Genomic DNA, 26,555 nt, shown 5'->3' with positions numbered 1-26,555 from the left:
GACTGATCCTTGGTACTACAGGAACGAAAATTAGCAGGTAAGAGCCAATTTTCCTTTTCACATTAACCCGTTCTAGACCTCTCATGATTTTAAACACCTCTATCATATTCCCCCTCAGCCGTCTCTTCTCTAAGCTGAAAAGTCCTAAGCTCTTTAGTCTTTCCTCATAGGGGAGCTGTTCTATTCCCTTTATCATTTTGGTCGCCCTTCTCTGTACCTTCTCCATTGCAACTATATCTTTTTTGAGATGCAGCGACCAGAATTGTATACAGTATTCAAGGTGCGGTCTCACCATGGAGCGATACAGAGGCATTATGACATTTTCCATTTTATTCACCATTCCATTTCTAATAATTCCCAACATTCTGCTTCCTTTCTTGACTGCCGTAGCACACTAAACCGATTATTTCAATGTGTTATCCACTATAACGCCCAGATCTCTTTCTTGGGTGGTAGCTCCTAATATGGAACCCAACATTGTGTAACTATTGCATGGGTTATTTTTCCCTATATGCATCACCTTGCACTTATCCACATTAAATTTCATCTGCCATTTGGATGCCCAATTTTCCAGTCTCACAAGGTCTTCCTGCAATTTATCACAATCTGAACAATTTTGTATCATTTGCAAATTTGATTACATCACTTGTCATATTTCTTTCCAGATCATTTATAAATATATTGAAAAGTACAGGTCCCAATACAGATCCCTGAGGCACTCCACTGCTCACTCCTTTCCACTGAGAAAATTGTCCATTTAATCCTACTCTCTTTCCTGCCTTTTAGCCAGTTTGTAATCCACGAAAGGACATCACCACCTATCCCATGACTCTTTACTTTTCCTAGAAGCCTCTCATGAAGAACTTTTTCAAACACCTTTTGAAAATCCAAATATACCACATCTACCAGTTCACCTTAATCCACATGTTTATTATCTCCTTCAAAAAAGTGAAACAGATTTGTGAGTCAAGACTTGCCTTGGGTAAAACCTTGCTGACTTTGTTCCATTAAACCATGTCTTTCTATATGTTCTGTGATTTTGATATTTAGAACACTTTCCACTATTTTTCCTGGCACTGAACTCAGGCTAACTGGTCTGTAGTTTCCTGGATCGCCCCTGGAGCCCTTTTTAAATATTGGGGTTACATTAGCCACCCTCCAGTCTTCAGGTACAATGGATGAGTTTAATGATAGGTTACAAATTTTTACTAATAGGTCTGAAATTTCATTTTTTAGTTCCTTCAGAACCCTGAGGTTCAGTCCATCTGAATCATTACCCATGAAAACCTTCTCCAATACGGGTATCTCCCCAACATCCTCTTCGGTAAACACCGAAGCAAAAATATCATTTAATCTTTCCGCGATGGCCTTATCTTCCCTAATTGCCCCTTTAACCCCTGAATCATCTAACTGTCCAACTGACTCCCTCACAGGCTTCCTGCTTCGGATATATTTTAAAAAAGTTTTACTGTGAGTTTTTGCCTCTACGGCCAACTTCTTTTCAAATTCTCTCTTAGCCTGTCTTATCAATGTCTTACATTTAACTTGCCAACGCTTATGCATTATCCTATTTTCTTCTGTTGGATCCTTCTTCCAGTTTTTGAATGAGGATCTTTGGCTAAAATAGCTTCTTTCATCTCCCCTTTTAACCATGCTGGTGATTGTTTTGCCTTCTTTCCACCTTTCTTAATCCTATGGTTTTAAAGTGGAGATTTGCTGTGTATTGTCAGAGAAAGGCCCTAAATCCTTTTACTTACCCCACACAAAAACTGCTTGGTTATCTTCTACATCTCTCTGATATAACTGATGCTTATCACCATCATGCAGAAGGTAAATCCATTTCCTTACAGCCTATAGTTGTCTGTTTCAGTTGGAGCTTGCTTTGCTTGAAGCCTTCCATCTATGCCACATGCTGTGTCATGAGACCTTAGTGTGGTACTGACCCAGCTGATGAAGGCTTCCTTTAAGCCACTAGACTCCAGGGAGCTGAAGTACCTAACTTGGTTGTTTGTTTTTGGTGGCAGTGACTTCTGTACGCAGGGTCAGTGAGCTCCAGATCCTAGCAACATATCCACCTTACCCTAAGTTTTTCTCAATAGGGTGGTTCTAAGCATGCATCCTAAGTTCCTGCCTAATGTAGTATCTGACTTCCACTCTAACCAGTCAATTGTTCTTCCAACATTTTATCCCAGGCCACACATCCACAAAAGTGAATGGATGTTGCACAGTTTGGATAACAAAAGAGCCTCTGCCTTCTTTCTGGAGCAGACTGAAGCCCTTAAAACTCACTCAGCTTTTTATTTTGTTTGACCCCCAACAAATCTGGATTTTCCATTGCCAAACGCACTTTTTCTAATTGGCTAGCAGATTTCATCTCCTGTTACCTGGAGATAATACCTTTATTCAATAAACATATACACGGTCAATGCGACGCCAACATTGATTGCTCTATGCTTCAACGGCAAGAGGAAATGTGGAAAATAGGATTTGCATTCACAAAAAAGAGGGGAGTAGCTTGCTTGTTATGGTGGTTACTACCCCAAACCAAATAATGCCTGATACTTCACTTTCACTGCATATCTAGCATAGCTCATTGCTTCAACGCCAGGGGGAAATGAAGAAAAGATGATTTATATTCAGACAACAACCAACAAGGACTGAATTACATAGTCTGGATAAGCAAATAAGCATGAGTGTAGCTTGCTTGTTATGCCGGTTACTACCCCGAATCAATTAAGTATAATACTTCACTTGGAATATATCCAGCGCAGCTCACTGCTTCAACGGCAGTAAAGTGGAATTATACTCAGACAACCAACAAGGACTGAATTGCACAGGCTGGGTAAACAAATAAGCGTGGGAGTAGCTTGCTTATTGCAGCAGTTACTACCCCCTAACCAATTAAGCTAGATACTTCACTTAGATGCAGCTCCAGCACTACTCTCTACAGCAATGGCGGGGGTGGAAGTGAAACACAACCAAAAGGTTACTAAGGGTCATGAGTAACAGATAAGTATGAGAAAAAAACAAGTGTGAAAGCTTGCTGGGCAGACTGGATGGGCCATTTGGTCTTCTTCTGCCATCATTTCTATGTTAAGCCCAAGAAGACCAAAATCTCGGGGGAAGGGGCATGTCAAGACTCGTAGTTTTGGGACATGGCAGTATCTAGCCCACCTAAAATTGGCCACCATGGAAGAGATCTGCAAGGCTGAGATATGGAGTTCTCGTCACACATTCACATAGCACTGTTGCTTGGACAGGGACTCCCAGATGGTATAGGGCAGCAATGCAATAAAAGCTAGCTTTTATAAAACTTGCTGCCAAGATGATTCTTTAAGGTTAAATACAATTGGCTTATTAATAGGAGTAAAAAAAGGAGTAAAAACAGTGTGACAGCACTTAGACAAAAAACTGGTATCAGAACTTTTATTGCCCAATTTGTAATTAAAAAAATAAATCATTAACCTGTATCTTAGTGATTTAAACATTGTGTCCCTTTTCTTTTGTGATGACATGTCATTGGGGTTCAAGTGCTGCCCTTGATGTGCGAGGACTATGTGTATCATGGAACCCCATCATAGATGTGTCATTTGCCTGGGGGCATCTCATGATGTCCTGGGTTACAGCAAGTGTGCATAGATGTCCCCAAAAGGATGCTGGACCTGGTTGAAGAAGATGGCCCAGCTCTTTGGGCTCCAGAAGATTGACCCATTGACATTGATATCGGAGGCATCGACTTTGAGGAACTTTGGTGCTGCATCTATGGCCATCGAGCCATTGACATTGGCAGGGCCGTTGGCATCCAAGGCTTCCAGGAACACTGGAGATGAACCCTCACTCAGCTTCCCCATGTTGAAGACATTTGGTTCGTTGTCTTCAGTCTTGGCACTGGAGAAGGACTGAGCCAAACACTGAGGGAAGCCGAAGAAGCATTGGCATGTGGCTCCATCGATGCATGGTGCTGGGCATGAGGACACACCACTCGTTTGCTATGCCTCCAAAGCGACCCTGTGGTGAGAAGTGCCAGTTCTCCATGGTTCCCAAGGCTTTGCTATGGCTTCCACCAGTCCCAGTGTTAACCATCAATCCTCCTCTTGGTTCTGAAGAGGATTAGGTCATGCTTTCTGGATCCCAGTCAGTCTTGGCAGTGGCTGTCTTCAAGGAGGAACTGGAGAGGCTAGTTTAGCAGGCCATAAGAGTGGAATCACTTGCTAGACCTGGGACAGGCATAGCCCTTGGCAGAAGGTGCTCCATTTAGAGACCTGTAGGGTTCCCCAATCAATACTAAGCTGGTGCTGCATAAGCCTGGGTAGGCCCAGAATAACATAAGTGATGGCCTTAGGCAGCACATATAAGTTGATCTTCTCCTAGTGGGATACACCAATCTGTATCAGGAGTGGTGTGGTGGTCCTGGAGATTTGCCCAGGCAAGTGATCCCTATAGACTGAAGATATCATGAGGGTAGCTCCAGCTGGACAGGGGAGACCACGCTAGTGCATCAGGGTCTTATTGATAAAATTTCCACTGGCACCTGTGTCCAAGAAGGCTTGAGCGTCTATCACTATCACTCCCATGGAAAGACAGACCGGTACCAGAATTTGAGGAGAAGAGCTTATTCAACCTAGGGTAGCCTTTCCTACAAGCCCTAGGTCTTGGAGTTTCTCGGCTTACCTGGGCATCAAGCTGTGAAATGCCTAGAGCAGCACATTATAAACAGAGGTTGAGGCGCTCCATCTCCACTTCTCTTTGAGTGATAATCGGAAGCAGTTCTCCTGCATAGGCTTCTCTGGGGAAGGTACTGACTCTGGAGCTTCGGCAGGGGGTCAGGGAGCTCTGGAAGGTAGGGTCCAAATGGATGGGGCATCAGAAAAAGCCCCTTTCCCATGCCTGCTCCTGAAAATGGAGGTCCGGTGGATAGCCAAACCAATAACCCTCTCCAAGATGGCTGTCAGATCTCGGCCAGCCAGCTCATCTTTGATGTGCTCAGATAAGCCTTACTGGAATATGGTGGTCAAACTGTCCTCACCCTAGTGGAGTTCAGATGCCAGTGTATGGAAGTGGACTGCATAATCTCCAACAGACCTGGTGTCCTGTCATATTTAGAGGAGTTCTATAGCTGCTGAAGAGGCATGACCAGGCTCATTGAAGATGAGCAGAAAATCTTGCAAGAAACTGTCCAGGTCTGTCAGGAGTGGGTCATCTCTCTCCCAAAGGGGGCAGGTGCAGGCCAGGGTGTAACCCCCTCAGGAAGACCCCATGCATGCCTCACTTCATCTCACTGCTTGGAGATTGAAAGAGTATTAGTCCACCTGCAGTCGTTGACCAGAGGTCTAAGACATTTTAGTCTCATCAAGGAAGTTTTCCGTGAGGAAAAACTATCAAGGCAAGTGGCAGCATTAAATGAATTAGTGTTCGAGACAAGGGAATAGACCCATTCTCCTACTCACCTGAAGCCTTAGTGGAGTACCTGCATACACTCTATTGAGCAGGGTTGGCATCAGTCAGGGTTCATGTGAGTGCAATTGCAGCGTATCATCACCCACACAATGGCCTTCCGGTGTCGAACCATCCTCTAGTATCACGCTTCATGAAAGGAATCTTGAGACTGAGATGACCCGAGGCCAAACCTCCAGTCCCTTGGGATCTTATCCTGGTTTTGGAGCAACTCATGCTCCCACCCTTTGAACCCATGGATAGTAGCCACATGAAATATCTGACCTAGAAGGTAGTGTTCCTGGTCGCAGTAACTTTGGCAAGATGGGTCAGTGAGCTACAGGCCCTGGTTCACTAACCCCCGTATTCTTGTTATGACCTCTTGTTGATTTCTTGTTGTTTAATCTATTTTCCTACTGCCTTAGGTTAACCCCCTGCCCAGTTTGCCTTCCCTGTTGAAATGTATTTCCAAACCTTCTGTTAACATGTGAACCGGTATGATGTCCCCACTAATACCGGTATATAAAAGTTTCTAAATAAAATAAATAAATAAAATGACAAGGTGGCCTTCTGGAATCATCCCTCTTTCTTACCTAAAGTAATCTCGTTTTTCCACTTGAATCAAATCATCACATTACCAACATTCTTTCCGAAACCACATAATGAGAGGGAAAGGCTCCTTCACACCCTAGACTGTAAAAGAGCTTTACCTCGCTACCAGCGGAGGACACATACAGAAAATAGAACTTCTTAGCTCTGTATGGCTTTTAACCCGATTGTACCTGGTCTACTGGTGGCAAAGAGGACTTGTCAAACTGTATATTCGAATGCATTCACTTTTGCTATTCAAAGCAGTCAGCAGAACTTTCCAACATAGTCAAAGTGCATTAAGTAAGGACCATAGCTGCTTCAATTAGGCATCTCCACATGGTACCATTGCTGGACATTTGCATGGTCATCTCTGCATATCTTCACGTCACACTACTGTTTTGACCAACAGACATCTTCAGACTCAGAGCTGGGTTCAGCAGTGTTGACCTATTCAACAAAATAGTGAGGCTGTCCACATCTGTGGCGGGTTGAGCACACAAGGATCATCTATAGCTGCAAGGGGTTGCTACCCCCTACTCAGAGTGCAAAGTGTGCGGAACACAACCCTAAGCTGGGGACTCCCAGATAGCATGGCTAATTCAGCTTGCTTATCAATTGGGGAAAAAAGCAAGTTTGCTTACTGTAAACGGTGTTTTCTGTCGATAGCAGGATGAATTAGCCATGCTAACCCGCCTATCTCCCTGGGAAGGCTCTCCATTCTTCGTTTCACAGGATAACCTATGTTATAGACTGAGGAGAGATGGCGATTGTGTGGGAAGACATGCACAGTCGCCCAGAGCCAAAGATCTGTGATCTTTGAAAGAAGTTCCGCTTCAAAGCCGCCAGAGGACATCCCAGACAACATGGCTAATTCATCCTGCTATCTACAGAAAACACCATTTACAGTAAGAAAACTTGCTTTTTATGAGGATTGCCTTGGTGAAAGCAGAGTTGCTTACCTGTAACAGGTGTTCTCTGAGGACAGCAGGATGTCAAACCTCATGAACCCTGCCTGTCTGCCTGCCTGCCCTTTGATTTGGCTTTTCCAATTATAAGCTAAGGAACATAAGAAATTGCCATACTGGGTCAGACCAAGGGTCCAACAAGCCCAGCATCCTTTTTCCAACAGTGGCCAATCCAGGCTACAAGAACCTGTCAAGTACCCAACATTTAGTAGAGCCCATGCTATTGATGCCAGTAATGGCAGTTGCTATTCCCTAAGTCATTTTTATTAATAGCAGTTAATGGACTTCTCCTCCAAGAACTTATCCAAACCTTTTTTGAACCCAGCTACACTAAGGGCCGGATTTTAAAAGGGTTACACGCATAACCCTTTTAAACCCCCCTGCGTGCGCCGAGCCTATTTTGCATAGGCTCGGCGGCGCGCGCAAGCCCCGGGATGCGTGTAAGTCCCGGGGCTTCGCTAGGGGGCATGTCGGGTAGGCGGCGCGATGATCGGGGCATTCCCGGGGGCGTGTCGGGGGCATGGTGCCAGCCCGGGGGTGTTCCGGGGGCGCGGCTGAGGCCTTCGGAATAGCCCCTGGGTCGGGAGATGGCACGCCAGCAGCCAGCTGGCGCGCGTGAGTTATGCTTGCTGGAGACAGGTGTAATTTTTAGAATAAAGGGAAGGGGGGGGGGTAGATAGGGAGGGGGTGGATTAGGTAGGGGTAGGGAGGGGAAGGTGCAGGTGGGTGGAAGGAAAGTTCCCTCCGAGGTCGCTCAGATTTTGGAGCGGCCTTGGAGGGAACGGGCAGCGCGTGCAGGGCTCGGCATGTGCAAGGTGCACAAATGTGCACCCCCTTGCACGCACCGACCCCGGATTTTATAAGATACGCGCGGCTACGCGCGTATCTTATAAAATCCAGCGTACTTTTGTTTGCGCCTGGTAAGCGAACAAAAGTACGCGCGTATGCTGTTTCTTAAAATGTACCCCTAAATGCACTAACCACATCCGCTGGCAGCAAATTCCAGAGCTTAATTGTGCATTGAGTGAAAAAGAATTTTCTCCGATTAGTCTTAAATGTGCTACTTGCTAACTTCATGGAGTTCCCCCTAGTCCTTCTATTATCCGAAAGAGTAAATAACTGATTCACAGTTACCCGTGCTAGACCTCTCATGATTTTAAAGACCTCTATCTTATCCCCCCTCAGCTGTCTCTTTTTCCAGCTGAACAGCCCTAATCTCTTTAGCCTTTCCTCATAGGGAAGCTGATTCATCCACTCTATATATGGACCATTGTAAGGGGCACCTTGATTCAAGGTGAGTCCTCCGGAGGTGGTCTGGGGGGTGTTTTTACAGATACATTCAGAGGTATTCATTGTATAATTGACATTAGTAAAGAATTTTAGACCTTATAAGCTATGAGAAGGAGTTGATTTTTACAATGCAGCTAGCAGAGACTATAACAACAATCCCCACCTGACAGAGAGGAGCACTCGGGAGGAGGTGTGGCACTTTATGTCCGGGATGGCATAGAGTACAACAGGATAAACATCCTGCATGAGACTAAATACAAAATTGAATCTTTATGGGTAGAAATCCCTTGTGTGTCGGGGAAGACTATAGTGATAGGGGTATACTACCGTCCACCTGGTCAAGATGGTGAGATGGACAGTGAAATGCTAAGAGAAATTAGGGAAGCTAACCAAATTGGTAGTGCAGTAATAATGGGAGACTTCAATTACCCCAATATAGACTGGGTAAATGTATCATCGGGTCACGCTAGAGAGATAACGTTCCTGGATGGAATAAATGATAGCTTTATGGAGCAATTGGTTCAGGAACCGACGAGAGAGGGAGCAATTTTAGATCTAATTCTCAGTGGAGCACAGGACTTGGTGAGAGAGGTAACGGTGGTGGGGCCGCTTGGCAATAGTGATCATAATATGATCAAATTTGATTTAATGACTGGAAAAGGAACAGTGTGCAAATCCAAGGCTCTCGTGCTAAACTTTCAAAAGGGAAACTTTGATAAAATGAGAAAAATTGTTAGAAAAAAACTGAAAGGAGCAGCTACAAAAGTAAAAAATGTCCAAGAGGCGTGGTCATTGTTAAAAAATACCATTCTAGAAGCACAGTCCAGATGTATTCCACACATTAAGAAAGGTGGAAAGAAGGCAAAATGATTACCGGCATGGTTAAAAGGGGAGGTGAAAGAAGCTATTTTAGCCAAAAGATCTTCATTCAAAAATTGGAAGAAGGATCCAACAGAAGAAAATAGGGTAAAGCATAAACATTGGCACGTTAAATGTAAGACATTGATAAGACAGGCTAAGAGAGAATTTGAAAAGAAGTTGGCTGTAGAGGCAAAAATTCACAGTAAAAACTTTTTAAAATATATCCGAAGCAGAAAGCCTGTGAGGGAGTCAGTTGGACCGTTAGATGATCGAGGGGTTAAAGGGGCACTTAGAGAAGATAAGGCCATCGCGGAAAGATTAAATGATTTCTTTGCTTCAGTGTTTACTGAAGAGGATGTTGGGGAGGTACCCGTAATGGAGAAGGTTTTCATGGCTAATGATTCAGATGGACTGAATCAAATCACAGTGAAACTAGAAGATGTGGTAGGCCTGATTGACAAACTGAAGAGTAGTAAATCACCTGGACCGGATGGCATACACCCCAGAGTTCTTAAGGAACTAAAAAATGAAATTTCAGACCTATTAGTAAAAATTTGTAACTTATCATTAAAATCATCCATTGTACCTGAAGACTGGAGGATAGCAAATGTAACCCCAATATTTAAAAAGGGCTCCAGGGGCGATCCGGGAAACTACAGACCGGTTAGCCTGACTTCAGTGCCAGGAAAAATAGTGGAAAGTGTTCTAAACATCAAAATCACAGAACATATAGAAAGACATGGTTTAATGGAACAAAGTCAGCATGGCTTTACCCAGGGCAAGTCTTGCCTCACAAATCTGCTTCACGTTTTTGAAGGAGTTAATAAACATGTGGATAAAGGTGAACCGGTAGATGTAGTATACTTGGATTTTCAGAAGGTGATTGACAAAGTTCCTCATGAGAGGCTTCTAGGAAAAGTAAAAAGTCATGGGATAGGTGGCGATGTCCTTTCATGGATTGCAAACTGGCTAAAAGATAGGAAACAGAGAGTAGGATTAAATGGGCAATTTTCTCAGTGGAAGGGAGTGGACAGCGGAGTGCCTCAGGGATCTGTATTGGGACCCTTACTTTTCAATATATTTATAAATGATCTGGAAAGAAATACGACGAGTGAGATAATCAAATTTGCAGATGACACAAAATTGTTCAGAGTAGTTAAATCACAAGCAGATTGTGATAAATTGCAGGAAGACCTTGTGAGACTGGAAAATTGGGCATCCAAATGGCAGATGAAATTTAATGTGGATAAGTGCAAGGTGATGCATATAGGGAAAAATAACCCATGCTATAATTACACAATGTTGGGTTCCATATTAGGTGCTACAACCCAAGAAAGAGATCTAGGTGTCATAGTGGATAACACATTGAAATCGTCGGTACAGTGTGCTGCTGCAGTCAAAAAAGCAAACAGAATGTTGGGAATTATTAGAAAGGGAATGGTGAATAAAACGGAAAATGTCATAATGCCTCTGTATCGCTCCATGGTGAGACCGCACCTTGAATACTGTGTACAATTCTGGTCGCCGCATCTCAAAAAAGATATAATTGCGATGGAGAAGGTACAGAGAAGGGCTACCAAAATGATAAGGGGAATGGAACAACTCTCCTATGAGGAAAGACTAAAGAGGTTAGGACTTTTCAGCTTGGAGAAGAGACGACTGAGGGGGGATATGATAGAGGTGTTTAAAATCATGAGAGGTCTAGAACGGGTAGATGTGAATCGGTTATTTACTCTTTCGGATAGTAGAAAAACTAGGGGGCACTCCATGAAGTTAGCATGGGGCACATTTAAAACTAATCGGAGAAAGTTCTTTTTTACTCAACACACAATTAGACTCTGGAATTTGTTGCCGGAGGATGTGGTTAGTGCAGTTAATATAGCTGTGTTTAAAAAAGGATTGGATAAGTTCTTGGAGGAGAAGTCCATTACCTGCTATTAAGTTCACTTAGAGAATAGCCACTGCCATTAGCAATGGTTACATGGAATAGACTTAGTTTTTGGGTACTTGCCAGGTTCTTATGGCCTGGATTGGCCACTGTTGGAAACAGGATGCTGGGCTTGATGGACCCTTGGTCTGACCCAGTATGGCATTTTCTTATGTTCTTAAGGGGCTTAGAGCATTATGGTATGCTCTAAGTGATAAAACAATAATAAGCAAACAAGGAGTCATTTAAAAAAAACAAAAAAACACATACTCCTTTTGAAAATATTTTAATTGACTAGAAGTGAGAATTTCAAAAATAGGAAGCCAGATTTCAGTCAGGTTGGTGTGAAGAAACTACAGCCAGCTTTTTAGAGCTATACTCATTGGGCCGGATTTTAAATATCCTGTGCGCGTAAATCCGGCTGGATTTACATGCGCAGGGCCCTCGCGTGCCGGCGCACCTATTTTGCATAGGCCGCAGGCACGCGCGTAAGTCCCGGAGATTCGTAAAAGGGGCGGGGAGGGGGCGTGTCCAGGGTCAGGGGGCGGTTTGGGGCGGGCCTGGGGGCGTGGCGCCGGCCCGGGGGCGTGGTCGAGGCCTCCGGACCAGCCCCCGGATCGGGTGATGGAGCGCCAGCAGCCCACTGGCGCACGCAGATTTACATCTGCTTTCCGCAGGCATAAATCTGCCAACAAAAGATAGGGCCGGGGGGGGGGGGGGGTTAGGTAGGGGAAGGGAGGGGAAGGTGCGGGGGGGGGGGGGGGGTGTGGAAAGAAAGTTCCCTCCGAGGCTGCTTGGAGAGGCCTCGGAGGGAACAGGCAGCGCGCGCCGGGCTCGGCGAGCGCAAGTTGCACAAATGTGCACCCCCTTGCGTGCGCCGACCCCGCCGCGCGTATCTTATAAAATCCAGCATACTTTTGTTCGCGCCTGGTGCGCGAACAAAAGTACGTGCTTGCGCAAAATTATAAAATCTACCCCATAGGTCTTTAAAAAACAAAAACAAACTTTTTTTTTAATTTAAATTTTTATTATCCCTTTTTAATTATTTAGCATTCTTTATTTTTTACTAAAACATTTTAATCAGTACTTATATTGGTCATTTTATGTGCAAAAATACTGTGATAGCTATATATATACTGTATATATATATATATATATATATATATATATATATATATATATATATATATATACTGTGATAGCGGTCCTCTTCGACCGCTGACCAGGAAAGGGTGCAGGCCTGCGCGATCGGCGCGAGGAGCCCACCGGGGTAAGGCCCAAAACTTTTACATTCACCCCAGCGGGTCCACTCTGCCGAGCACGAGGCTCACTCCGAAGCGATCCCGACGCCGCCTCCTCCTCGCCGCAGCGCTCCGCCTCCCGCGGCCGTGCTGACCAACCCGGGGAAAGCTCCCAGCAGCCCTCAGGGACTCCCCCACCGGCTTTAAAATTTGCGACGCCTCCGGCTCCGCTTCCTCTTCGACCGCTGACCAGGAAAGGGTGCAGGCCTGCGCGATCGGCGCGAGGAACCCACCGGGGTAAGGCCCAAAACTTTTACACTCACCCCAGCGGGTCCACTCTGCCGACCACGAGGCTCACTCCGAAGCGATCCCGACGCCGCCTCCTCCTCGCCGCAGCGCTCCGCCTCCCGTGGCCATGCTGACCAACCCGGGGAAAGCTCCCAGCAGCCCTCAGGGACTCCCCCACCGGCTTTAAAATTTGCGACGCCTCTGGCTCCGCTTCCTCTTCGACCGCTGACCAGGAAAGGGTGCAGGCCTGCGCGATCGGCACGAGGAACCCACCGGGGTAAGGCCCAAAACTTTTACACTCACCCCAGCGGGTCCACTCTGCCGACCACGAGGCTCACTCCGAAGCGATCCCGACGCTGCCTCCTCCTCGCCGCAGCGCTCCGCCTCCCGCGGCCGTGCTGACCAACCCGGGGAAAGCTCCCAGCAGCCCTCAGGGACTCCCCCACCGGCTTTAAAACTTCTGACACCTCCGGCGCCGTGCGCCGAAGGAGCGCGACAAAGGGGCCTGCCCCTTTGTCGCGCTCCTTCGTGCAGACCCGCAGGGCTTTATTCAGGACACTTGCTAATAAAACATACTTGCTTATATCACTCCCTTACCCTCCTAACCCCCTGCATCTTACATTCTCACTTTTGCAGTTTGCTCAAACCTACCCCTGACCCCCCCCACCCACTTATACTAAACCTTGGCCCCCCCATCTGCATGCCCCAAACCCAGGCTCCTCTGAACACTCCATCTTCTTTAGCCCATACACTTGTCAATTCAAGGCTCACTATAGTGCTTCAACTATATACATCTACCAAAGCCTGACCTGACTAACAGCTTAGCGCTGTTCCTGTCCTACCCTGATTCACTACTTCCCCCACAATGGCCACCTTTCCCATTCCCAAACTCCGCTATAACTTCCTCAGACCCCTACCTCACGCCCAGTCTCAAGCTCACCGTCAACACAACTCCCTCCTCCCTATCATGCTCACTCCCCTCACACAATTTCTAGGCATCTCAACCATAGCTATGCTTTTGATCAACTCACAATCACTAACCAAAAAAACCCTTATCCTAAATGATCTGCTCCATGACGAGAAACCTGACCTCTGTGCCATCACAGAGACATGGCTGAAGGACACAGACTCTGTTCTTGTCAACCAACTACCCAACACAGAATATGACATACACTCCATTCCCAGACCTAAAAAAAGAGGGGGGGGGGGGGGGAATACTCCTAGCTGCAAAGAAACACCTCAAGCTAAAACAAATTCCAATAAGCCTCCCTGCCAAATACGAAGTAGGCCTATTCAAATCTTCCAAACTACAAATCTGCCTCGTATACACCCCCCCAGGCGTCTTAGATGCCGACATCTCCCCCATCATCGAATGCATTGCAGCAAACATCAACAGAGACATACCCGCCATAGTCCTTGGAGACTTCAACCTCCATATTGATGTTCTCCCACTCTCTCACAGCTGTCAATCCTTACTCTCAGCTCTTAATGCAATGGACCTCCACCAAACTATTTCTAGCCCCACACACAAAGCTGGACACTCCCTTGACCTCATTTTCATGAATTCCCACCTCCTTCCACAATCCACCACATACACTCCCGTTCCCTGGTCAGACCACTTTCTCATTAAAACCTCATGCACAATCAAAAACTTCACCAAACAAACCAACACAAAAACTACAATTCAATACAGGAGAGCTTGTACCAGAGATGACCTTATTGACACCCTCTCCGTCAACCTCAAAAACCTAGACCTCTCAAACACACAAACGGCCATAACCACATGGAACCATATCAATAAAGAAACAGCCAACAAAATCTGCCCTCTAATAACCAAAGAGATCCCCCTCGACACTAAAGCTAAGCAACCCTGGTACACCCCTGAACTAAAACTACAAAAACACAATCTTAGAACCCAAGAAAAAACATGGCACAAAGACCCTTCTGCCAAGCAACTCGCCAAATATAGAACCTTATTACACAACTACAGAACTAACACCCTCAAAGCCAAACGTGACCACTACGCCTCCAAAATTCACGACTTTCAGTTCAATCCAAGAGCCCTGTTCTCCCTCATTTCAAACCTCACCAAGACACACACAACTACTTCACCATGCGAGGACTCTAACTCCAAATGCAACCAACTCGCCAAATATTTTCACAACAAAGTCGCCACCATCGCCTCCCGCTTTCCCCATGTTCCCACTCAGACCAACTCAACTCCAAAAATCTCTAACTTCAAAATGGATGCATTTGAAAACACATCCTCTACTGAAATCCACGCTATTCTCAAGAAAATGCGCCCCTCTTCTCATCCATACGATTTGATACCCTCCAAAATACTCTTGACCATCCCTGACAGCATCTCCCTACCTCTAGCTGATATCATCAACATTTCCACTTCCACTGGGGTTGTTCCCACACAACTCAAATTAGCCATTGTCAAACCTATTCCTAAGAAACCTAAACTGGACCCTTCCGACCTAGCCAACTACCGCCCCATCTCCAACCTGCCATTTGTTGCCAAAATCCTTGAAAAAACCGTTAACACCCAACTCTCGGACTACTTAGACCAACACCAAATACTCTATCCTTCACAACACGGCTTCAGAAAGCGTTTCAGCACTGAAACACTTCTTCTCTCCCTATCTGATTTCGTCATCAGAGGCTTTGACCAAGGTCAAACTTACATCCTAGCTCTATTAGACATCTCAGCTGCCTTCGATACCATCAACCACACTATTCTACTCGATAGGCTAGCGGACATTGGCATATCTGGGACTCCCCTACGCTGGTTCAAATCATACATAAGTGACAGACAATACAAGGTAAAAATAGAAAACCATGAATCCGAACCAATTGACATCACAAGGGGCGTCCCCCAAGGCTCCTCCCTGTCATCCACACTCTTTAATATATACCTCCTCCCCCTTTGCCAGCTGCTTTCAAATCTTAGTCTCCCACACTTTGTTTACGCCGACGATGGCATTGGAGATTCCATCTCCAATGCCCTAAAAAGATGGGACAGCGCCCTCACATCCATCAACGATCTCCTCACCCAGCTCAACTTAGCCCTAAACCCCAACAAAACAGAACTCATGATCATCTCTCCTCAATCCATCAATTCTTTAACCACACTTGCAACCAACTCTCCTCCCCCTCCACCTACTTTCTCCCAATCTGTTAGGGACTTAGGCGTCACACTTGACCCCCAATTCAATCTACAGAAATTTATCACATCCACCATCAAAGACTGCTATTACAAACTTCACACACTCAAAAAACTTAAACCCCTCTTGCACTTCAACGACTTCAGAACCGCCTTACAAGCCCTTATTTTATCCAAAATAGACTACGCAAACGCTTTGCTCCTAGGCCTCCCGAAAAACAGCCTTGCCCCCCTTCAACTACTGCAAAACGCAGCCGCTCGTATATTAACCGGCTCCCGCAGAAAAGAACATATCACCCCTGTCCTCAAACAATTACATTGGCTTCCCATCACTGCCAGAATTCAGTTTAAAACCCTCACCCTCATACATAAAGCCATCCACAATCCTAACATGCTTTGGTTCTCAGACAGTCTACATATCCGTTTCCCCTCCAGACCCACCAGAACACCCTACACAGCATATATGCACACACCATCTCCTAAACTCTACCACCTAACAACCACCAAACAACGTGCACTTTCCCTAGCTGGACCCTCACTATGGAACTCTATCCCCACCTACCTACGCCATGAAACCTGCCCCAAACAATTTAGAAAAAATCTCAAGACTTGGCTCTTCGCACGAGCCTACACATGAACCCCTCTGTCTGTCACTCACCCTCCCCAAACCCCTCCCCAAACCCCTCCCCTGCCCCCCTCCTCTCCCCCCTAACCCTGAACTCATTCATTGTAAACAATTTACTTGTAAATAATCCTTTGTATATAATTCCTATTGCTTATATATCATCATGTTTAGAGCTTATATTCTTTTCGTTCAGTAATTCCCTTTTGTTTCCCCTCCCTTACCTCCACCCAGTTCCATTATCAGTTTCATTGTAAAGACATGTTGGCCAGTTTTTATGTTACATGGAAACCGATGTGATGTTTGCCTAACGAATGTCGGTATACAAAAATTTCAAATAAATAAAATAAAATATATGCTCTGTATTTAAATACTTTTTTACATTTGGAGAACTCATGTATTTATGTTCTTTCATTTTGTTCTTTTAAGCATGTCACACTTATCTTGTCTCTTGCATCTATAGTGTTCAGTTATTTCAAAGGCACCACCTGCTATCATTCAAAAGTACTATTTAGAGCCCAAAGCTGAGTTCACTAGAGGATGAAAAAATGATAGTGGCTGGCAATTCATATACAAGCTTTATTAGGGCTCTTGGCTTTTTAATGAGAGTTTTTTGTTTCTCAAAGCTCCTGCTGGAGTACTGAGTAATGTATTTTATTTAAAAAAATGTTAATCCAAATTAACAATTTAAAGGGATAATGAAAATATATATTTTTTAAGACCAGTGGTTACAGCTCTGAACAGCAAAGTGTACTCTCTTAATACCACCTGACTCTGAGGTCTTGTTCCTCTTATTTTTGCAATTCTCACTTATAGTGAGTTAAAATATATTTAAAAGGAGCATGTGATGGCTATTTTGTTTTATAGCATGCTGCACATACCCTGTGGGGCATGCTCAAAGTTCTAGAAACCTTTGAGACATGTTCTGTTCTAGTCTCTATCTAATATCGCCCACTCGGGAGGACTGAGATCCTGCTGTCCTCGGAGATTACCTGTTACAAGTAAGCAACTCTGCTTTCTGTTATTCCACAGTAGCTAGATAATTCTGTAACAAAGAGACAAATTCTGCAATAGTTATAGTTGTGGAATTGTAAGAAAATGAGGACTTTGTCTATAATGTATATATTTTTTAATGTATTCCACCATTCGCACCATCTCACACAACAAGTAAATCATTGTTGAAATCCAGTCTACTGAAAAATGTTGCTCTTTTACCTGTCTACGATCAAACTCATCCAGACACTTTTTAACTGCTGGTAGGAAACTTTTGCCTATATCCCAAGCAAATCGTGGTACAAAGCCAGAGTATCCTGAAAAAAGAAACAAGAAACAATTATCATTAGGTCAATAAATGGAGTTATTCCTGGGCACTTTTTAAAATGTTATCCTCCCTATGTTGGACCCATTCTATGTTTCCTTTGTGTTTTATATAGCTAAAGCAGATGGGAGAGAATTTTTCCAGGATCTTACATCACAGGAGTCAATGTCTTTCTATTCATTTAATGCATATTTTTGGGATTTATCTCATGATCTTTCTGAGATGGTTAGAAGTTTGAGTAAAATGTTTCAAGCATTTTGAAATGACTCAGTCTCTCGCAATGAAATTCTGTTAGAGTGCATTGCCTGCATTTTATTGCCAGATGCAGTCCTGCAGTTTCTAATGAAGAGTGGCATTTTCTAGTACTAAAATGTATCAGGAGTGATATTAGACATCTGATATATTCCCTTTGTGAGCTGGCTATCAAACCTGAACTAGATTTTAAGTTCATTATGCGAGATGTAAACATTTTACTGTTCAGAAGCAAACTCCTCTCAAATGATCACTCACAATAAAGTGCCACACTCTAGAGAGGGAAATAGTCTTTTCAACTATTTACCACCACCACACATCAAAAACTAGACTAGAGACAATATCATAGGCAATTGCTCACGGTAAAAGCTTTAATCCGCTGTCTCTCGCCCTCAATGGGCCGCAGGCAGTAGTCAGCCTGTGAGCACAAGAATTTTTAATCATCTATTGTCTCATGTCTACCTCACTGTAATTACAATTAAATTATTTTTTTATTATTAATATGAAACATTAGAGTGTAAATTGTTTAAGTATCTCTTAAAAGAAATCTCTAAACCGGCTTGTTATCCAAAAATTATTGATCGAAAATACTTAGCCAAAGAAAGGTCAAGCAATCGTTTAGTCATTCAGTTATTCAACTGTTGCCTTTTGGTGACTCTGGAATAAGCCAGAAATCTAAAAAAACAAGATTGGAGTATACGGTACTACATCAAGGTGTAGATATAATAGGTTTCTTAGAGATGTGGAGGAAGAAGGATAGCCAATGGGACATTCTGATACCAGAGTACAAATTGTATCGACAGGACAGAGATAATTGGTGGAGGGGATGGCACTATATGTTAAGGATGTCAGAGTCTAGCAGGATGAAAGCTCTGCAGGAAACAAAATACACTGGAATTTATGAATAGAAATTCCATGTGTAATAGGATAGAGTATAACAGTGAATGTATACAATCTTCTGCCTGGCCAGGATGAGGAAACAGAAGTTAGAAAAGCAACTTAAAATAGCAACAGTAATGGGAGATTTCAGTTACCCCAGTAGGATTTCAGTTACCCCAGTAGTATTAGGTAATTTCTGCCATCAGTGAGGTAAATTTTCTAGATTCCATAAAAGAAAGCTTCATGGAAAAGCTAGGTCTGGAACTGACAAGAGGGAGCTACTTTATAGGGTCATTCATCAAAATGCGTTATGGCATTAATACATGTGATAACAGTAGCGCATGGTGTGAATGCCAATTTTTGGAAGGGTGGATCAGGGGGGAGTTATGAAAATGAGGGGTAATATTGCATGGTTTTAACTACACCTTTTTTTTCCTTGTGATAAATTTTAGAGTTGCTTTTCTGCCATATCTGGGCTTGAGGTGGAGTGGGGAGAAAGACTATTTACAGAGCATTCATAGTAGTGAAGTATTTATATCTCTATAGGAGGGTCATCTAAAAGCTCGAGGTGAGGTGTTGGTGGTGGTTTAGGGGCCAGTTTTGCATGTAGAGTTAGATATACGAACAGCACAGTACACCTTGGTGAAGATTTGACGTCATTTGGAGTGAGGAAAGTCTCACAAAGGGGGTCATTTTCTAACGGGATCACACGCGAAAAGTCCCTTTTCACCTGCGATAGCTAAATCGGGGCAGAGTTGGGGCGGCATCAGAACTGGAAGGGGAGGAGTCGGGGCGGACGCGGCGGAGACATCGCTTGCAGTGAAAATGTAAGAACCCTTATCGCCGCCAGTAATGCGCCCAATAGCCCCACCTTTCACGTTGGCGCTATTGGTTTGCGAAAGCCGGCAGGAATAACACCGGGGTGGCGTGATCGCTGCCTGTTTTCGCAGGCCCCCCCCCCAGTACTGCGTGATTCAATAGCATTTGCGCCGTTAGAAAATCCAGGCCAAAGATGATACTTCTACTCACTCCAAATGACGTCAAATCTTCACCAAGGTGTACTGTGCTGTTCGTACGTCTCACTCTGCATGAGAAACTGGCCCCTAAACCACCAACACCTCACCCCGAGCTATTAGATGGCCCTGCTATAGAGATATAAATACTTCACTACGATGAAGGCTCTGTAGATAGACTCTCGAGATCTCTCTCCCGACTTGTGTGGTGCAGTAATTTTAAAATTTCCATAAACACGCCCCTTTTTCTTATTGCAGGCGTTATCCATGTGTTACTAACACATTTTGATGAATCAAGGGGTTAGATCTAATCCTGAATAGAATTTAGTACTTGGAGCAAGGAGTAGTTGTACAGTGGCAATCTTAATGTAATCATCAGGACATAACAAGTTGCCATACCGAGTCAGACCGAGGGTCCATCCAGCTCAGCATCCTGTTTCCAACAGTGGACCAATCCAGGCTTCAAGTACCTGGCAAGTACTCGAACATTAAATAAATCAAATTTGACATAATCAGTGGAGGTAGGACATTAAGCAAAACTACTGCTGTAGGGCTGAACTTTAAAAAAGGGAGACTAATAGAATGAGGAAATTTATTAAAAAAAAAAAAAAAATCTAAAAGGTTAAAAGTTTGTAAGAGATGTGGACATTGTTCAAAATATACCATCATATAAGCTCAGGTAAAATGTATTTCACACATTGAGACAAAGTCAAAGGAAGACCACACAGACATGGGAACTCTCCGACTGGGACCTGGATGCTTTGGGAGGGCACCTGGCATCTCTGGCTCTTTAAAATCATCCTTCCTTCCCCACTGTAGTTTTTTTCCCCTCGTATATAATAAAGATGGGATTGGCACTAGCACAGCAGTTCAGGCAGGAGCCAGGGGAGATGCAGCTCTTCACCTGCAGCTGCTTCCTGATTCTGATTCATTGTGTTGACTAGGCCTGGATTTAAATTCAAGGCTACTAGACCTATGCTTATGGTGGCAAAATTTTAGGAGCAACAAACTTCCTGCCCACACTGCTGCCCTGCAGACCACTAATCTCGCCTTGAACCTTAAAAAGTTGCTGCACTCCTCAGCGATGGTCTCTATTACAGTGAGGATGGGGACTTTGTCTGTGACCCGGGCCCTGTGCCCTCTGGGATATTGCACGCACTATCAGAGAAGCATATTGTTCCCTGTACGTACCAGGCTCAGTCCAGACGGTGGGTTATGTCCCCCATCCAGCAGATGGAGTCAGAACAAACTTCTGAGGAAGGTGCCATATAAGCCCACATCCCTGGTCTCATTCCCCAGTATGTTTCTGACTCCAGCAGATTGTGAGCAGGGAAACAGTGGTTCCCCAGGACAGGGCCTTAGTGTTTTTCTGTCTTCTGCAGCTAGCCTCCTGTTCTCATTCTTGTGATGGATCAAGTTTTCTTTAAAAAAAAAAGAAAAAAAAGAGGCGTTATTGTGACAGGGTATATTTCAGCAGCCCTGCTGCAAGGAGAGCCTGTCTGATCTCCCTAGAGCACTTGCCGACAGGCCTGGGGAATTTCTTTCTTCTCTTTCTGCCTCATAATTAGTGAGAGTATTGTAGGGTAAGTCTTTGTGTTATTTTTATCCTCAGGTCTGACTCCGTGGGCGCCAGACCGTGGGGGTGCACGTTGGTGGTGCTGGCTTCTCTCCCCCTCCCCGTTTGGCTCGCGGCCCCGCGATGCTCATTCCCTGGGTCTGCCACCCGCCGGGAAATCCCATTCCCCGGCGGTGTTTGTGGATCGCGAGGGGGGCTCTTGGGGCGGTCCCTGGCTTAGGCTTTTGTTTTCATCGGCACCAAAGAGCTCCTGCTTGTAATTTCCCGCGTTCCACCTCCTCCCTTCCCTCTCTCCCGATAGAGGCATGTCGAGAGCATTGGTGTGCGCTGACGGGGGCCAGCTCTCACAAGAGGGGCTATGCTCTATCTCCCCGGGGGGGAGACAAGTGACCAGGAGGAGAGCAACGCCGGAGCGTGCGGTCCCATCTGCGAGGGACGCCAGCGGCAGGCCCGTTCCCGCAGGTGGTGGGAACGGCAGCCATCTTGGCCCATGACACGATGGATGCCGGATCCTCGGGAGAGAATGCTGAAGGCCCGATTTCGGCTCCACCGCCCGTTTTGACCTCGGCAGAGGCTCTGGAGCCACACTCTCTGCCCCGGGAGGTCCCGGCCTTTCCTCCCTCGGGTCTCCCATCATTTTCACCAGAATTCATTGTGCTTATGCACAATGCCTTTCTGCACCGGATGACACAACCTATGGAGGTCACCTTGGGCCCACCCCCACCCAAGGTAGCACGGGTGGACCTCCCCCCGCAGGGGGCTCCATCGCAAGAAGGAAGACGTGGCGGAGGGGCGTCAGGTTCCTCTGGGGACCCCCCTGGACCTCCCAGAGGACTACCCAGAGCGAATTCTCCGGTGCCGTGGGGGGACCCTGACATGGCCATGGACGACCCTCTTTTGGGGGTCCAAGTGGAGGGGGATGACCCTCGGGTCCTGCGCATTTTCCAGCACGATGAATTGGATGACCTGATCCCTCATATCTTGCGGGAACTGGATATCGACCCCCCTCCGGAACCTTCAGGCCCTGGGCCTAAGGCGAAGAAAGGGGACCCCGTATTAGCGGGCCTCTGACCACCAGCGAGCGCTTTCCCTACTCACCCCTCCTTCCTTCAGCTACTCTTGTGGGAATGGGATTCTTCTGAGGCCTCCCTAAAGGTCAGCAGAGCGATGGAAAAGCTGTATCCACTTTCTGAGGATTTTTTGGAGCTACTCAAGGTCCCGATGGTGGACTCCGCGGGTTCGGCAGTCACCAAGTGTACCACTAACCCGGTCACGGGAGACACAGCTCTGAGGGACCTGCAAGACAGGAAGCTCGAAGTCTACCTCAAGCGGGTGTTTGAGATATCGGCACTGGGGGTGCGGGCGGCCATCAGCAGTTCGCAGGCGCAAAGGGCAGGTCTGCGATGGGTGCAACAGCTCCTCACCTCACAGGATCTCCCTACAGAGGAGGCTCTCCAGGCGGACTGATTGGAGGCCGTGGTTGCCTACAGGGCAGATGCTTTATATGATCTTCTACGGGTCTTGGCCCGATCCATGGTGGCTGCGGTCTCCGCTCAACATTTCCTCTGGTTCCAAAACTGGTCAGCAGATTCCTCCTCGAAGACTCGCCTGGGGTCGCTTCCGTTTAAAGGCAAGTTCCTCTTTGGGGAAGATCTGGATCAGATCATCAAGTCACTCAGAGAAAATGCAGTTCATAGACTTCCGGAAGATCGACCGAGCTCCACCAGATCCTTCGGTACCAACAGGAATCGTTTTCGCACACAACGCCGGTCCCTTAATTCTAGGCAACAGTCCCCCCCCCCGGACTCAGTCTTCCCGCTCCACCTCCTGGACCCGGCCCATAGTGCGTCCGCAAAGCCCGGCCAATGATGCCAGGCGGGCCCACATGGCGATCCCCAGGATAGGGGGCCGGATCTCTCTCTTCTACGAGCAGTGGGTCCGAATCACGTCGGATCAGTGGATCCTAGATATTCTAAAGTGCGGCTACGCGTTGGATTTTGTACGACCCCTAAGGGACAGGTTCCTCTTCTCCCCCTGTGGGTCTCCCCTGAAACAGATCATGGTCCGACAGACTTTGGATCGTCTCCTCGACCTGGAGGCCATCCTTCCAGTGCCTCCCTCCGAAGTGGGTCGGGGGTCACTATTCCATTTACTTTGTGGTGCCCAAAAAGGAGGGCACCTTCCGTCCCATCCTGGATCTCAAATCGGTGAACAAGTCCCTCAAGGTTCCACGCTTCAGGATGGAGACTCTCCGCTCTGTGCTGGCAGCAGTCCACCACGGAGAGTTTCTGGCCTCCCTGGACCTCACGGAGGTGTATCTGCACATCCCAATACTCAAAGCACATCAGCGTTTTCTACGGTTCAAGATCCTAGGACAGCATTTTCAGTTCCAGGCTCTTCCCTTTGGACTGGCAACAGCCCCATGCATTTTCATGAAGGTCATGGTGGTGATGGCGGCTGCCCTCCGTTGAGAGGATATCCTAGTCCATCCCTACCTGGATGACTGGCTCATCCGGGCGAAATCTCTGAGCCAGGGCTATCGGGCAGAAGACAGGGTGGTGCATCTTCTCCAGTCCCTCGGATGGGTTGTCAACTATGCCAAGAGCAACCTCATGTCATCCCAGTCCCTGGATTTCCTGGGGGCGAGGTTCGATACAGCGGAGGGCAAGGTGTTCCTCAATCCAGAGAGGGCCCAGGCCTTAAGAGTCCAGATACGGTGTTTCTCCGCCCTCTCGGAGCCCACAGCTTGGGATTACCTACAGGTCCTGGGTTCCATGGCATCCACCATCGATCTGGTACCCTGGGCTTTTTGCGCACATGCATCCACTTCAGAGGGCCCTCCTGTCCCGCTGGAAGCCAATATCGCGGGATTTCCAGGCGCTCCTTCCGATTCCCAAATTTCCGAGGAAAGCTTCCTCTGGTGGCTGGACCCATCCCATCTGGCCCATGGAGTATCCCTGGATGTTCCGGATTGGATAGTGGTGACAACGTACGCCAGCCTCTCGGGTTGGGGGGTGGTATGCCAGTCCAGCTCCCTGCAGGGACGGTGGATGGCGGCTCAAGCTCGATGGCCAATCAACCGTCTGGAGACCAGGGCGGTTCAACTGGTGTTGCAGGACTTCCTTCCCCTCGTTCGCCATCAGGCGGATTCTCTCAGACCACGCGACCACGGTGGCGTACATAAATCGTCAGGGGGGCATGAGGAGCCGTCACGTCTCTTTGGAAGCGGACAGGCTGATGCAATGGGCAGAACTCCACCTGCTCCGCATAGTGGCCTCCCACATCGCAGGGGTGGACAATGTACAGGTGGACTTTCTAAGCCGTCAGCAACTCGACCCCGGGGAATAGGAGCTCGCGGAGGAGGCGATGTGCCTGATCGTACAGCGGTGGGGGACTCCCCACGTGGACCTCATGGCCACGACTCTCAATGCAAAGGCTCCTCGGTTCTTCAGCCGCAGAAGAGAGCGCGGTGCGGAGGGAGTCGATGCGCTGGTACTTCTGTGGCCTCATCATCTCCTCCTCTATGTGTTCCTGCTATGGCCCCTGATAGGCAAGGTCGAATAGAGGGTCACCAGGGCCCCATAATTCTGGTGGCGCCAGAGTGGCCTCGACGCCCCTGGTTCACTGATCTCCTCAACATGGCGGAGGGAGGACCCTTACGATTAGGTCACTTCCCACGTCTCCTCCGACAAGGCCCGATATATTTCGACGGGGCAGATCGCTTTTGTCTTGCGGCTTGGCTTTTGAGAGGCGCAAGTTGAGACGCCGGGGCTATCCGGAGGCAGTGATATCGATTTTGTTGCGAGCACGCAAGACATCCACTTTAGTTGCCTACGTAAGGGTATGGAGGGTTTTTGAAGCACAGTGCTCGAAACATAACACCCAGACGACTCCCACCTCAATTACTCAGGTTCTCTTGTTCTTGCAGGATGGTCTGGACAAGGGCTTAGCTTACAACTCTCTGTGGGTTCAAGTGGCTGCCTTGGGAACCTTATGCTGCCAGGGGGACGAGTCCCTTCTCTCTGCTCATCCGGATATGGTTCATTTTCTCAAAGGGGTGAAGTATTTGAGACTGCAGCGACAGTCTCCTTGTCCTTCCTGGAGCCTCAACTTGGTGCTCAGGAGTATAGGAGGATCTCCGTTCGAGCCTCTCCATGCCGCTACCCTCAAGACGATCTTCCTGGTGGCCATTGCTTTGGCTTGGCATGTGTCTGAGCTCCAGGTCTTATCATGCAGGGAACCATATCTCAGACTCACTGACTCGGGGGTTACCTTGCGTACGGTACCCTCATTTCTTCCCAAGGTGGTCTCCACTTTTCACCTTAATCAGACAGTAGAATTACCTTCTTTTTCTTCGGTTGACTCTCGGGAGCTCCATAAGCTTGATGTTAAGCACTGTCTGATGCCATACTTGGAGGTCACCAATGATTTCCGGCTCTCGGACCATCTGTTTGTTCTCTGGTCTGGTCCTAGGAAGGGCTGTATGGCTTCTAAGGCAATGATAGCTCGCTGGCTGAAGGAGGCCATTGCGGCTGCGTATATTGGCGCAGGGAAGACTCCAACATTGGAGATAAAAGCTCATTCGCTTCGTTCTCAAGCCATGTCTTGGGCGGAATGCCTTTCGGTCTCCTCACAGGAGATCTGCAGAGCGGCCACTTGGAAGTCTCTACATACTTTTGTGTGACACTATCGCTTGGATGTCCGCACGCAGTCCTTTGGTGATAGAGTTCTTCGAGCAGGGCTGTCTACGGCCCACCTTCAATAGGGAAGCTTGGGTACATCCCACCGTCTGGACTGATCCTGGTACGTACAGGGAAAAGAAAATTATTCCTTACCTGCTAATTTTCGTTCCTGTAGTACCAAGGATCAGTCCAGACGCCCTCCCTCTGTTTTTTTTTTTTTCCTGCTCAATTTAGATGACTGGCTGCCCTTTGGGGTTTTCCTGTGTGTATATATCTTTAGTCTCTGGAGACTCATTACCTTCAGTTCTGTTTGCAAGTTGCCGTTTGTACCCTTGTTGGTTCAGTTCTCATGGTTACATATTGTTCAGTGGTTTGACTTGATCCCTCCGTCTCTTCTCTTCTCTTTGGCTTTGTTAGTCTATGTACTGGGGAATGAGACCAGGGATGT

At 46.7% G+C, this 26,555-nt stretch overlaps 1 protein-coding gene across 2 annotated transcripts in view; it reads right to left on the bottom strand.

Moving 5' to 3' along the window:
• Positions 1-26,555, bottom strand: part of FAM166A (family with sequence similarity 166 member A) — a 183,327-nt gene that overhangs the window by 34,662 nt on the left and 122,110 nt on the right. For both annotated transcript variants that reach the window (XM_029611906.1, XM_029611907.1), the window contains exon 5: positions 17,603-17,697. In XM_029611906.1, the coding sequence (XP_029467766.1) occupies positions 17,603-17,697 (95 nt within the window). The remainder of the gene's footprint in view (positions 1-17,602; positions 17,698-26,555) is intronic.

This window comes from Rhinatrema bivittatum, chromosome 8, assembly GCF_901001135.1.
Source record: "Rhinatrema bivittatum chromosome 8, aRhiBiv1.1, whole genome shotgun sequence".
NCBI classification, from domain to species: domain Eukaryota; kingdom Metazoa; phylum Chordata; class Amphibia; order Gymnophiona; family Rhinatrematidae; genus Rhinatrema; species Rhinatrema bivittatum.
The sequence above is the reverse complement of the archived record's forward strand: the minus strand, read 5'-3'. Positions and strand labels throughout refer to the sequence as shown.